At 53.3% G+C, this 12,903-nt stretch overlaps 1 protein-coding gene across 1 annotated transcript; it reads right to left on the bottom strand.

Moving 5' to 3' along the window:
* Positions 1-6,820: 6,820 nt before the first annotated feature.
* GDF2 (growth differentiation factor 2) lies at positions 6,821-10,670 on the bottom strand. Its single transcript, XM_008696330.2, has 2 exons — positions 10,325-10,670; positions 6,821-7,764 (listed from the first exon to the last, which is right to left on the bottom strand). The coding sequence occupies exons 1-2, from the start codon at positions 10,668-10,670 to the stop codon at positions 6,821-6,823; spliced, it is 1,290 nt and encodes a 429-aa protein (XP_008694552.2).
* Positions 10,671-12,903: the final 2,233 nt, after the last annotated feature.

Below are 12,903 nucleotides of genomic sequence, written 5' to 3'. Positions count from 1 at the left end.
GATTACATGGTGTGTACACGTGTGGTGTTATGTGTGGTGCATGTGCGTGTGCATAGGTATCCATTCGTGGGCACAGGGCAGGTGTGGGTCTGGCCTGCTCTGGCCCTTCTTGAATTCAAACCTGACGGTACGCCTGGGTGGCTCAGTCAGTTAAGCGGCTGCCTTTGGCTCAGGTCATAATCTCACGGTCCTGGGATCCAGCCCTGCATCGGGAAGTCTGCTTGTCCCTTTCCCTCTGCCCCTCCCCTGCTCGTGCTCTCTCTGTGCCTTTCTCAAATAAATAAATAAAATATCTTAAAAAAAAACACCTGAGGGACACATGGGGGGCTCAGTCTGCTAAGCGTCTGCCTTCAGCTCAGGTCCATGATCTTAGAGTCCCGCATCAGGCTTCTTGCTGGGTGGGGAGCCCGCTTCTCCCTCTGCCTCTCCCCCTGCTTGTGCTCTCTCTTCTCTCTCTCAAATAAATAAATAAAATCTTTCAAACAAACAAACAAACAAACAAAAAAAACCCAACCAAACCTGAGTGATCTTAAGCATAACCAGGGACTGGCCCTCAGGGGTGACCTGACACGACATAGTCTGCAAAGTCTTTCTTTCTAAGCTCAGCATGCAGGGAGATGTCCTCTTGCTGGCTCTCAGCTGTTGCTCCGGTGACTTCCGCAGAAAGATCTGATGCTGTCTACTTTCACCATGAACCAGGCTCAGGAAGAAAGAGAAAGGGAACTAACCACAGGTCATTACATTATTCTATTGTTCATTTTCGATAGTTTCTGTTTTTCACTGTAAAAAACAATGTTCTGCAAACATCAAGATTTCTCCATATTTAATATTTTTTAAGGTGTAGACTCAAGAGCCAGGATTGCTGTGTGGAAGAGTATGAGCACTGTGAGGCTCTTTACCAGAACTTTCTAGTTCTTTTTTTTTTTTTTAAAGATTTTATTTATTTATTTGACAGAGATAGAGACAGCCAGCGAGAGAGGAAACACAAGCAGGGGGAGTGGGAGAGGAAGAAGCAGGCTCATAGCAGAGGAGCCTGATGTGGGGCCCGATCCCATAACGCTGGGATCACGCCCTGAGCCGAAGGCAGACGCTTAACCGCTGTGCCACCCAGGCGCCCCAGAACTTTCTAGTTCTGATCTGAATTCCTTTGATTAATAGTAACAGCCACCTTTCACCGGGGCCTCAGAGAATGCCAGGCACAAGGCTAGACACACTTCTGCCCCCATTCTATCTCCTGCTCCCTTTCCCCTTCTCTGCCCCTGCCCTCTCAATCCTACTTTCTTCTGGTTCATTCTTTCTTCATGGTGCAACTTTGTGCCCTTTCCAGTGGAAACCAACCAGGCTTTCCCAGATCCTTCTATGTTTTTAGGTCTACCCATTACGTACATCGGCACAGAGCAACCCAGGCTGGCCTTAAGGGCTCTCCCTCCCTAAAAAAGTGGGGAAAGGAGGAAGGAGTGAACACTTACATGATTTGGGGTCCATTTTGGCCCTGCAGTTGGCTCAAACAGACCTGCATGAGGAGGCCCAAATATCCCAGGTTGGGAACTGAAGAGCACAATCATTTCTTTGGTTCCTTGTGGAGGTGCCCTTCGGTGCTTCTCAGGCTGTGTCTCTTCCCAGGTGGGTATGTGTGTACCTGTCGTTTGCTGGGCTGGCGCTGGCTTCTGCATCTCCTCGGTGTGAGGTGCTTTCCTGGCTGCGAGTTAGGTGGACAACTGGTGCGGGTCTCACAGACCAGCAGAAGGCAGGGCATCGCCGCCATGTGAGGAGACACAGAAGGTGCTCCAGACCATATCTGAGAGTGAGAATCAATGTCAAAATCAGAGAGGAATAAGCCTCACGCGCGGGTCTGTGGTGCCCAGGCTCGGAGCTGGTGTACAAAGCCTAGCGTTACAAACTCTGGTCTCCGCGTTAAGGCAAGTCTAGGAAAAGTCAGACCCTTTCATGTCAGGCTGCTCCAAACTTTCTCAGCAACCTCGGCTCCCTAAGGAGCTGCCATGTGGATACAATAGGCTTGCCTCGAGAGCCTTTGGTCACAAGCTGGAGAAGCCTCTCGGCCCCCCCAGTTCGCACCAGGGAGAAGGGGGCAGGGCCGGTCCTCTCACTCAGACCCTGGGGCAAGCTCTCAGCAGTAAAGCTCAGACTCCGTGGCACATCGGGCTCACACTGATGTTGAGGCCTGAAGCAGCCTCCAGGGTGTCCCCGGGGCCTGGGAAACCAAGGTGCTGACTGCACACGTGCACTCCGCGTCGGCTACACCGATGTGTCAGGCCAAATGCAGAATGAAAATACAGGACCCTTGTTCAAAAATTATTGTGAATTTCAAAATGGCAACAGCAGATCATGAAACCAAGAGGCCCCCATGCTACTGCCCAGGACACCCTGCACACTTGTGTGCATTCTAGAGCACGGGCAGTGTGGGCTCCGGGGAAGAGGCCAGCAGGGGCCTCTCCTCATGTTGCTCCGTGCCATCGAAGCTAAAGGCTGGAGTCTGCTGAGGGCAGCACCCATGGAGGTGGGCTCTCCCTGGACTCCTCACTATGCCCTGGGGAGGCACTGATGTTCAGGACAGAGGGCGCTGGTCAGACGAGCTAGATACGAAATCATAGCCTTGGAACACGGGAGAGAAAGAGCTTCTGAGTTTAGAGAGATGTGACTTCCCACACCTGCCTGTATTGGCCCCGCTCACGTGGGAATTCAGTTGGGCTTGGAAAGAGAAAGCTGCAAGGAAGCATTGACCCAGGGATTCCTTCTTTCTGGAAGAGGTACAAGCCACGGTGTTTCTGTTACCAGTAGGAGCGTCTGTGTGGTGTGAACGCAGGTCTCAGTTCTTGGATTCCCCACGGGAGATTGACATGAGAATCCGCACTCCAATGAGGACAGAGGGAAAGTAGCCCGCACAGAGCAGTGTATGAAGGACAGGACACTCTCAAGGTGGGACAGCGGGCAGGCCCAGAGGTGGTAACTGCCCTGAGGCTACAGGGGTCCTTCCTTTTTATGTAAGCTGGGTCTTGGATTATGGACAGACAGGGTGGTCTCTAATGGAGGCTGCTTCCAATCCTTTGGGAAACTCCCCCCACAGGTTGGGAGGCAGAGTCTTTGACCCTACAATTTTGTACTGGAACTATCATGACAGCCTTCCCCCACAGTGGTGGGGGTTACCCTAGCGCAGAGGTGGAAGAGGAGGGCATGGATATCGCAACTATAGCTCTTGGTCCGTCAGCCCCGGGGTCCTGGGAACCACGAGGCCAGGATGTTAAGGGGTCTTGGAGGCCACAAAGTCAGGATGTTGTGGGGGCAGGCACCTAATGTGTCAACTCTGTATCATTGCCTCCAGCTCAGGTCTAACTAACGGCCTACTCTATCACTTGGGACCCTGCCAACAGAACGTTAATGAGAAGGGAGAAGGGTGTCCTTCTCCACCTTCTCCCGTGAATCAGTGCCTGGCTGACCAGAGATGTGACCTCCCACAGCCACGTAAGTGGGGCAAGAGAGGCAGTGACCAAGGAGGGCAGAGCCCACAGGAAGGGGGCACTTGCCCAAGAGAGCACAGACTTTGTCTTTGATTCTTCCTGCTCATGTGACCATGACCTTTACCTTGAAGAAGGTCATCAGGACAGAGGCCAGGGCAGCAGAGAGAACTAGGGGTTAGCATCACAAGCAGGGTTCAAATCCTGGCTCCAGCTAGTGTCTCTGAGCAAAGTGTGACGTCTCCAAAAGCCTCCATCTCCTCTTCATTTGTAAAAGTCAGGATAAAAATGTCTTTTACTCTGTGGTTGCTGTTTGAGCCACAGAGTGCAGGTTCCCAGCCTGGCCTGGTGCTCGGGGAGCCCCCCAGCCTTCCTCCCTGGCTCTCCTCATGATCTCTCCACACCGCCCCCATCTCACTATCTCTCTGTGTCTGCCTGTGGCTTTCTGCTCGGCATCCCTGAGTCTTTCTCTCTCCTCTTGCTCCTGGCCCAGAAGGGAGGTCGCACGAAGAACAGGGGACAGCCTGTCATCCCTGCCAACCGGTCGCTTTGCTGGGCTTCAGCTTCTTCGTAAGTGTGGTAGTGCCAATATCACCCCCCTGGTTTTGTATGACAAAAACGAGCCCACCTCAGGAAATGCTGCCCATGCCGTAGTGAAGTGGCGGTCCTTAGGCAGACAACTGACTAGCCGCATAACAGAGTGTCCAGAGGATGGCGCTGTTGCATCTCGATCGCTGGCTGGGGGTGAAAACAAGCTTTGGGGGATGTGGTGGGAAGAATAACCAGGGAAATGGAAGCCAGACAACATTTTTGGGGGGCGCTCCTTGCAAGTTCATTTCCCAGCACATCCGTCCAAGTCAGTCTGCCCTGTGCCACAGCCCGTGGCAGCCTTCTGAGAGTGACCGAGGCCAGAGGCTCTCAGGCCTTGTCCCCAGAGATGTGGTGCCACAGGTGGCTTATGACAAGAGGTGAGCAGGTCCCCATGCCAAGCCCGTAACAGCCACAAGACAGAAGCACTGTCGCGTTGCTCAGAGTGGGAAGCTCAGAGCCCGAGCATCAGGAGAGGGGCCAGAGGGGGAATGCTAGAATCAGGCCTTCACAGAAGGTGACTTGGGCTGTGCAGCTGGAAGTGGGGTGGCCAGGGCAGTCTCCTGAGGACTGAGGGAGCTGGGCTTTGACCCGGGGCATAGTGGGAGCTGGGGCTGGAATAGTGGAGCAGGCCCCAGGCCGTTGGGCAGGGGTGACTCATGGCCTAGACCTCCCTCCCCCAGCATGGGGAGGTCAGGGAAGGCATGGGGCTAACTGTTGCCCGCTTGCAAACATCGAGGCTCTCACAGACCCACACACATGCCCTTGTATGGACATTCCCACTCTTCTCACGTACAGAGACACTGCCCCCATGTGTCCACCGGCCACTGCAGCAATTCTGTCTCCCTGCCCCTCTCCTCTGCCCCTCAGGGAAACTTAGAGCCTGTAGGGAAGGGTGGGCAGGGTGCAGCATTGAGGGGCCATTAAGCCCCGGTCTGGTCTCACGTTCAGGAAAGTGCACAGTTTAGACATTTGACTTTATTTCCAAGTGAAACTTAGATGTGGGCACAGAAGTACACCACCAGTACTAGAAGATGTCCCTCGTCCATCTTTATGATCGGGCGACATTGTCCTGCCGGAAATTAGTGTTTTCTACAACTCCAGTAACTAGTTGTATTTAAATTAATTAATTTGTATTAATGTGTTAAACTCTTCATTAGTTCCACGTAAACATTCAACACACACCATTTAAAAAAAAGCAACAAAAAACGAACATACTGGGATCCTCAACCAGTGGGAAAGGCCCAGTTCTCTCTAGGCCTCTTTAGGCTCTGCTCTGGCCAGCAGTCAGAAAGGCCATAGTGGAATCATCACCACTTCCCGACTCTTCCTCACTCCACCCCATTCCACGTGTGGCCTCTAGAGTCAGAGAGAACGACACTCAGAGGAAATGGAAACTCTGTCCTGTCTTGGGGTCAGTGGGGGCTGAGCCTTGTCCTGAGGCCCAAGCCCAAGACAGAGCTGAACACACACAGCTGAAGAAAGCCAACAGATGTGGGCAGAGCTGGCCGTGGCCAATAAAGACCTGAGTTCCTCAGTGGCTGGGGACCCTCACCCAGGAAGGCTGGACGTCATCACTTGAGTACCTGTCACCAAAGAGTAAAAATAGGGACATTGCAAATACCAAAGCAAGAGCACATTTATTCCAACAAATTCAAATCCAGGTCCTGTCTCCCATGGAGTCTGGTGGGAGGGAAGCCCACGGATGTGCTATGTTGGCGAGCTGGTTATGCTGAGTAAATGCACCGCAGCCGTGTGAACTGTAGGCTGCCCCATCCGTCAGGGTAGATCGTGCCTGCTCTTCCCAAACCATCACACCGTTTGAGGCCACGGGCAGCTGGTGGCCCCACGGGAGCCGTTGGTGGGACAAGCATCGTGCCAGCGGGTCCAAGTCTCTCCAGCCCCAGTCCATACCACAACCCAAGGCCTCCTGTCACGCACTCTCTCCATGGAGGAGTTTTTCAGTGACTCGAGCATCACCTTAAAAAGCACTGGGCCACTGAAGCAGCACAGGCAGCAAGCAGTCAGAACGTGCCCCGGTGGCTCCAAGCAGCCCAGTCATACTGGTGGGTACTGGCCAGGGCTGAGTCCAGCTTGCCCCACGCCCCCAGCCTCCCAGTATCTAGTTGTTCTTTCGCTGCAAGATGACCTGATAAACTTGGATGGGGTATTTGAGAAGCTCCTGGGCTGCGGTGGTCGACTGACCTACGCAGACCTAGGGGTTGGAACCATGCCGTTGACCGGTGTTACTTGAACTGCCTGCGTTTTGGTTTCCGCATGTGTAAATCGGGACTCGTAACACCCATCTCACTGGGTTGTGGGAATCCGTGACATGATGGGTGTAGAGCACATGGCTATCCCTGTCCCCTTCACTCCCTGAGCTTACTGAAGTGCACCCCATCCTTCTCGCCTCCTTTAATCCCCATAATTCTCCGCACCTCATCTGTCCATACTCCCCTGCCTCGTTTCTGCTGACTCTGGGTTATTTTTCTCTTGTCCTCTTTTCATTGTCTCCCCTTGCACCCCAACAATCCCTCTAGGCTTTCCTCTCCTCCCCAGTCCCCGCCCCCCACCCCCGCCGTTGCCTTCCCCTGCGGCTGGACCCAGTGGTGTATACTGGGGGTGGGCAGGCCTCTACCTCCTGAACGTGGCAGCACCCTTTCCTCCTTCAGGCTGGCACACAGGCAGACTTAGTCCCCGTCATGCCCAGAGGGACACAGGAGCCCCCCGCCCTGTTTCCCCCTGCCCGCAGGCCGGCACTACCTACACCCACACTCTGCCACGCTCATCCCTTCGTAGTGGTACTTGAGGGTGGGGACCCCCATGTCATCCTTGTAGAGGATGGAGATGGGGCTCAGTTTGGTGGGCACGCAGCAGGCCTTGCCCACCTTCATGGGGAACTTGAGATGCACCAGGGTCTGCACAATGGCGTGTTTCGTTGGGGTGACGTCATCAGCCAGGGGGAAGAAGCAGCCGCCTTTACATTCATAAGCATCGTACTCTTTGGGCGCAATGATCCAGCTGTCCCAGCCGATGTCCTCGAAGTTCACCCGCAGGGAGGTCTTCTGACAGTGGTTGTTGGCCCCGGCGCTCCTCTTCCGTCTGGCTAAAGATGACCCTGTGGCCACGTGACCGTCCCCGTCCTCCTCATCCTTGTTGTCGCCTGCCTCAGCTGGACCATTCTTGGACAACTTCTTGAGCATACTGTCCTGTTCGTGGCCTATCATCTCCCGGAGCTCCAGCCTGGTCTCCTTGGTCCCATTGCTGCGGTCATTGGAGAAGACAACGAAGAAGGGCAGGTTTCTGGAGCCTGGGGGGACACTGATATCCAGCTTGTCACAGCCCTTCCTGTGACTCTCCACAGTCACTTCCAGTTTATTCTTGCTCTTGGTGGCGTCTGCTCTGACCCACCGCTTCACAGCACCGGAGACCTCAAAGGTCTCCCAGCCCTCCTCCGAAATGTCCTGGGACACGAGGAATGTCTTGGTCCCTGCAGAAACATCCCAAACATCTGGTCCATCCAGAACGTCATAAATGGCCATGTTGCCTCTCAGCTCGTGGGAAGCGTCTACGTGACTTTGACAGGAGACATAGAGTCGGAGCTCAGCCCTGGTGATCTGCTCATGCCTAGGAATGGAGATGTTGAAGAGCAAGATGTGCTTCTGGAAGGGGAAGTCCTCTGTGGCTGTGAGAGACACAGCATCTGAAATGCAAGTACACAGTCCTGGTCACCTTCCATGACACCAAAACTGGGACTCATGACTTGGGTCAGAGGGCATCCAGTATGACACTGACCGACCCTATCAAGACTTTATTTGGTTTCATTTAAGCCCTTAATGTAGAAGAGAATTTCAAAAGGTACATTGAGGGCCCTGCAAAGAAAAACAGGGGCAAGAGATGCCTGCATTGGAGATGACAGGGCCGACTCTTTAGCGAGCATCTATTCCGCTCAGCGTTGCACTAGGAGCTCTGCATTCTGTATTTCCCTTTGCTCTTCACACTGGCCCTGGGAGGATCTAATTATTATTCCACTTTTACAGGTGTGGAGACTGGATGTAGACTGTTTAACTGCCAAGTGCACACATCCTATGAAGCTCTTCACATAAAAAAGAAGGAGTCAAATAAACAACACAGCAAAGCATGTTGTGAGCCTCAGAGTGCAGACCCCGAGTGTGGGATGTTCAAGCAGTTACCCGGAGGGGACGGTGAGTTTCCAAGATTAAGACGATGTTAAAAATCTCAGCGATTGGAATAGCATAGAAATCATTCAGAATCATTATTTCTGAGCAGAGTGAAAGTGATTTTTTTTAATGTTTGAGGGAAAAAATAAAACAGATCAGCCTCGATTGCTTTGCCTCGAGGCAAAAGCAAAATATTAGGTAAAAATGGGGCTTAGCTTTTAGCTACACCATCGCCTCCCGTTTCCAACTTCTCTTGGCTGGTACACAGCCATCAGGCCATCTCTATTATGCCGTGGCTCGGTCACCAATATGAAGTCACAACATGAGGGGAGTCTGTGTGCTGCCGTGAAATCCAGCAGTGTGTGACAGACTGCAGTGCCAATCTGGACTCGGCTCCTTCTTAGGCTTGTGACCTTGGAGAAGTCCTGAGTCTCTCCATGCCTCAGTTTCCTCTTCCGTAGAATGGGGCTCATCCTACCTGCCTTCCAGGGTTAGTGTGAGCCTTCTACAAGATGGCACATGGAACTTCCTAACACTGTCTCTGGCTCATAGATGATGCTCAGTCGATATTTCTGTGTCCTCCCCAGGCCCTCCTCTCCAAAATACGTGTCCCCCTAAAAGCACATGGCCCCTCACCCAGCGTGGATGTGCCTGCCACGTTAGCTCCTGCAGAATGTTTGTGACTAGTGAATGGGGTCTGTTAACATTAATGGCCTACTGTGCTCTTACTTTGCCACGCTTTGAAAATCGCTCTGGGACCACATCACACATCTAGAAAATAATCAGCCTCCCTCCCTGAGCTGCATTTGGACCCTCTATGAAGGGAGGCATAATTGGCCTCCCCAGGAGTGTAGGCCACAGGCAGAACTGGGATTGAGTCAGAAAGCTTGTTGTGGGGACATAGACAATGCTGGGCAGGGGAGGGGGTGCTCATCGAGACGGTGCCAAACGGTAGACTCCCGGACTCTGAGATTTGGTGATTAGGTCCGGCCAAAGCAGCTCAGCCTTTTCCTAAAGCACAGGCTACAGACATGCCCTGTGGGCATGGTGAGATGCTGGCAGCATCCGGGTAATCTGCAGATTGCATTTTTAAAAATTAAGCTAATATTTTGCAAGTTAGGCAAGTTCACATAAAATCCAGAAAAATCTGGATTGTTCTTCTTCTTCTGGGCAATCAGAAAATTCAGCACTGCTGGGCATGCGTCATGACTATGGCATCCTTCAGATGGGGTATGTGCTCTGCCGGCTGGGCTGGGCTGGCCTGCGGTGGCACTGAGCCAGGCCTGTCAAGGGTTTGCAGGTGTCAAGCCCGGGAGGAGAGGGGCCCCATGTGCCTGGGTGTTCAGAGAGACAGCAACAGCAGGAAAAGCCTGAGCTTTGTAGGCACGTGAGACCTGTATCAGAATCCAGCTGCCGAACCATTATGTGACCTGGGCAAGTTCCAGTAGCATCTGCAAGCCTTGGCTTCCACGCTCCCAACATCATTGCACCTACGTCATGTGAATTAGTGAACGGAAGCCCTAAGTCAATGTTTGTTATCTTCCAGCCCTTCCAAACCAGGTAAATCATTTTATATTTAGAAAATGATTAGGTTGTCCTCCAATGTTTCTCTTTCAGAAAAATTTATCAGACTTGTAGATACTTTTTGATGCGAGAGAAACAGACATTCTTTCAAGGTTAAAAAATACACCCATTGATCGAAGGCTAAGTAAGTTGTCTGTTTCCAAGTAGGGAAGGGGAAGAAGAGAAGGGAGGGAAGAAAGAGAGCTGGCATTCCCGTGGCACCTAATGTGTAAAATTGCCACTGGGCCCAGGGCAGGAGAACCTTCTACAGCAGAGCTGTCTCTAGAACTTTCTGCCGTGATGGAAACTGCACCATCCTTCAAGGTAGCCATTAGCCACACATGACCACGGAGCACCTGAACCGAAGCCAGAGAACTAAGTTATTAATTTTATTTCATTTTAATTCATTTAAATTAAAACTTAAAAAGCCTCCTATGTCCAGTGGCTACCGGTCAGGGCAAAGCAGCCCTGACCCCTGCGTCCCCCCTCCCGGGGGTGCCCTGGCCCAGCCGACTCTACCTTCCACGCTGAAGCTGCGCGCGATGTTGGACGCGGGGGTGGTGGATTTGTCCGTGGTGTATCGGTTGTACAGGTCAATCATGTACTGCGGTGGCTCCGCTCGGGTTCTGTCCTGGGAAGGGACGCCGCTGAGGTTGAGGCTGCGCAGGAAATCCTCCTTCATGTTCTCCAGGAACATCCTCAGGTCGAAGGTGCCCCCCTCCCGCTCACCGCCGGGCCCCCCGAGCAAGCGGTGGGCATCTCCCGCCGCCGACGCCCGCCCCCGGCTCTCCAGCGGCTTCCCCTGCGCGCAGCCAGCCAGCAGGGAGAGCACAGGCAGGGCCACCCAGAGCGCCCCGCAGCACATGTTGGGACGGCGCTGTCGCCCTGGACAGGAGACTGCGGGCGGCGGCCCGGGTGTGTTAGCGGGCGCGGGGAGGAGCCCGGAAGGAGCGGGCCCGCATTTTCCTGCCCAGGGCTCTGCACGGAGGCCCCGGGCCAGTTCACAGGCTCTCACCCGCGGTCCCCGGAGTGGCCTCCGCTTGCTCTTATCTGGCCCTCGAAGCCGCGCTCCCACCTCTTATCTAAGGGAGCTCTCTGTTAATGAAGGCTCTATAAACATCTGACAAACACACAGGGCTTGTGGGAAGGACACAGCCCGCTGCAGAGAATCCGAATTTCTCCGTGGGGTTATCACCCCCTAATTAGGATCCTCTCTCATTTCCTTGCCAGCTCTGTTCAGAGGAATCTTGAGGCAGGGTGACACATGCTCCATCTCCTGGGCCATACAAACAGAGAATCCAGGAAACAGACAAGACCAGAAAGTCCTCCAAATATAGAAACAACACAAAACTCTCAGAAGACCGGGGCAAAAGGTGGGTGGGTGGGGCGGGTGATGGGTGGGATCCTCCGGGGAGAGTAGGAGGCCTGCTCCCTAGGGAACACACGTGTGTGGATCTGTGAGTGTGTGTGTGTGTGTGCGCGGTTGGAGACCAACATGCACGCTTTCTCATCTGTCGGGTGAGTCCTGAACATTAGGCATCACGGAGGAATGTGGCACCCGTGATTTAATGAGGTGATAGAGGCTTTAGAGCCCCCCTAGAGGAGGGTTCAAATCCTGGCTCCCTCATCTAATGCCCACAAGGGTCACTTCACTCTCTGAGCCTCGGGTTTGGAAAAGACACGTGAGAAATGGAAGACGATTGTGTGCATCACGGCAGTGTCCGCAAGCCTGGATCAGCCTGCTCTCTGGGGGACACCACACCCATCCTGAGCCCTGCTGTCCAGGCCCCAGAGCAGCTCTGACCCTGGGCCTGGGGAGAGGGGACTCCTTGCTCGTGTCAGCTGGGTGGCTGGTTGGGCCACACTTGTCAGCCAGGAGAAGCATGCAGTCTGGGGAAAGGAAGGAAGGGGAACGGGGAAGCCCTGAGACCAGCACATGCCCAGCAGCTGTCCCCCTGGCCTCTGGAGGCTGACAAGCAGCACAGTAGGGGTCTGGGAGGTCCCGAGGCCTGTGTTATGGTAAGGGCATCGTGCCCACATGTAGACTCTTTCCATTCCCATTATGTGTGGGTTTGACCTAGGTAAAAAATGGGGATAGTTACAAATCTCTGGGGGTCTACTGGGAGGGGGTTTTGAACATGACGTTTTTCTGGGCTGCAGGGCTCCTGGGGAGAGGGAGCACTGAGCTGAGCAGCTTCAGGAAGATGGAGGAGGGGCCACAGCAGGCCAGCGGGTGGAGGTCAGGGATCCCAGTGTGTGCCCAGCATTCTTCCCACCCTTAGTGGGGGCGGGGTGAAACCCGGAGCCTCAGTTGCCGGGCCTGGATAGAACTTGCTGTTCCGATCCTTTGGGGACACTGTCAAGGGAGGGTGGACGGGAAGGGGTGCAGCTTCATAAGTGCTGCTTGGAGAGGGGTCAGGAAGCATGCTGGGCATTGAGCCAGCTCAGTACAAGAATTCCCTAGGGCAGGGAAAGGATGAAGGGGCGCAGAGCCTGGAAACGGAGCTGCAGTATGCGGCAAGGAGGGCCTGGGAGGAGCTGGAGAGCCAGGCAGACGTCCCCCACAGTGCTTCAGGTCCCAGAAACAGGCCACATTCAAGAGGCGGAGCCAAGGGACACATGGGGGTGGCCTGAATGTGGTCAGGGGAGCGTAAGGGGCTGCTACCTGATGTTTTCTTAAAAACATAGTAGATTTTATTTGCTGATTATAACAGTAGTATATAGAGCAGATGACTTGGGAAATGCAAAACATTATGAGGAAGAAAATAAAAATAACCTACAGTCTCACCAGTGATGCCCACAGTTAATATTTTGAAATTCAGTATATGCAGCTCTGCAATCCCCTATTCACAACCCTTTGGGCCAGGAGTGTTTTGAGATTCAGAAATTTGCAGATCTTGGAAATTTGGTATGGTGTATATACGGTAATATTCCCAGTGGGGTTGGGGACAATACCTTATAACCAAACACATTAACGTTTCTGCAGTGAAACGGATAAAAACACAAATGCCCATTCAGATCAAGTTTTGCCATGAAAAGAGTCAAAAGGGACTTCAGGTTTCCTGATAGTTTTAGATATGGGATCTCTAATAGAGTTC

Source organism: Ursus maritimus, unplaced genomic scaffold (assembly GCF_017311325.1).
Source record: "Ursus maritimus isolate PB19 unplaced genomic scaffold, ASM1731132v1 scaffold_7, whole genome shotgun sequence".
In the NCBI taxonomy this organism is placed as follows: domain Eukaryota; kingdom Metazoa; phylum Chordata; class Mammalia; order Carnivora; family Ursidae; genus Ursus; species Ursus maritimus.
This window is presented reverse-complemented; position numbering and strand designations above follow the sequence as displayed.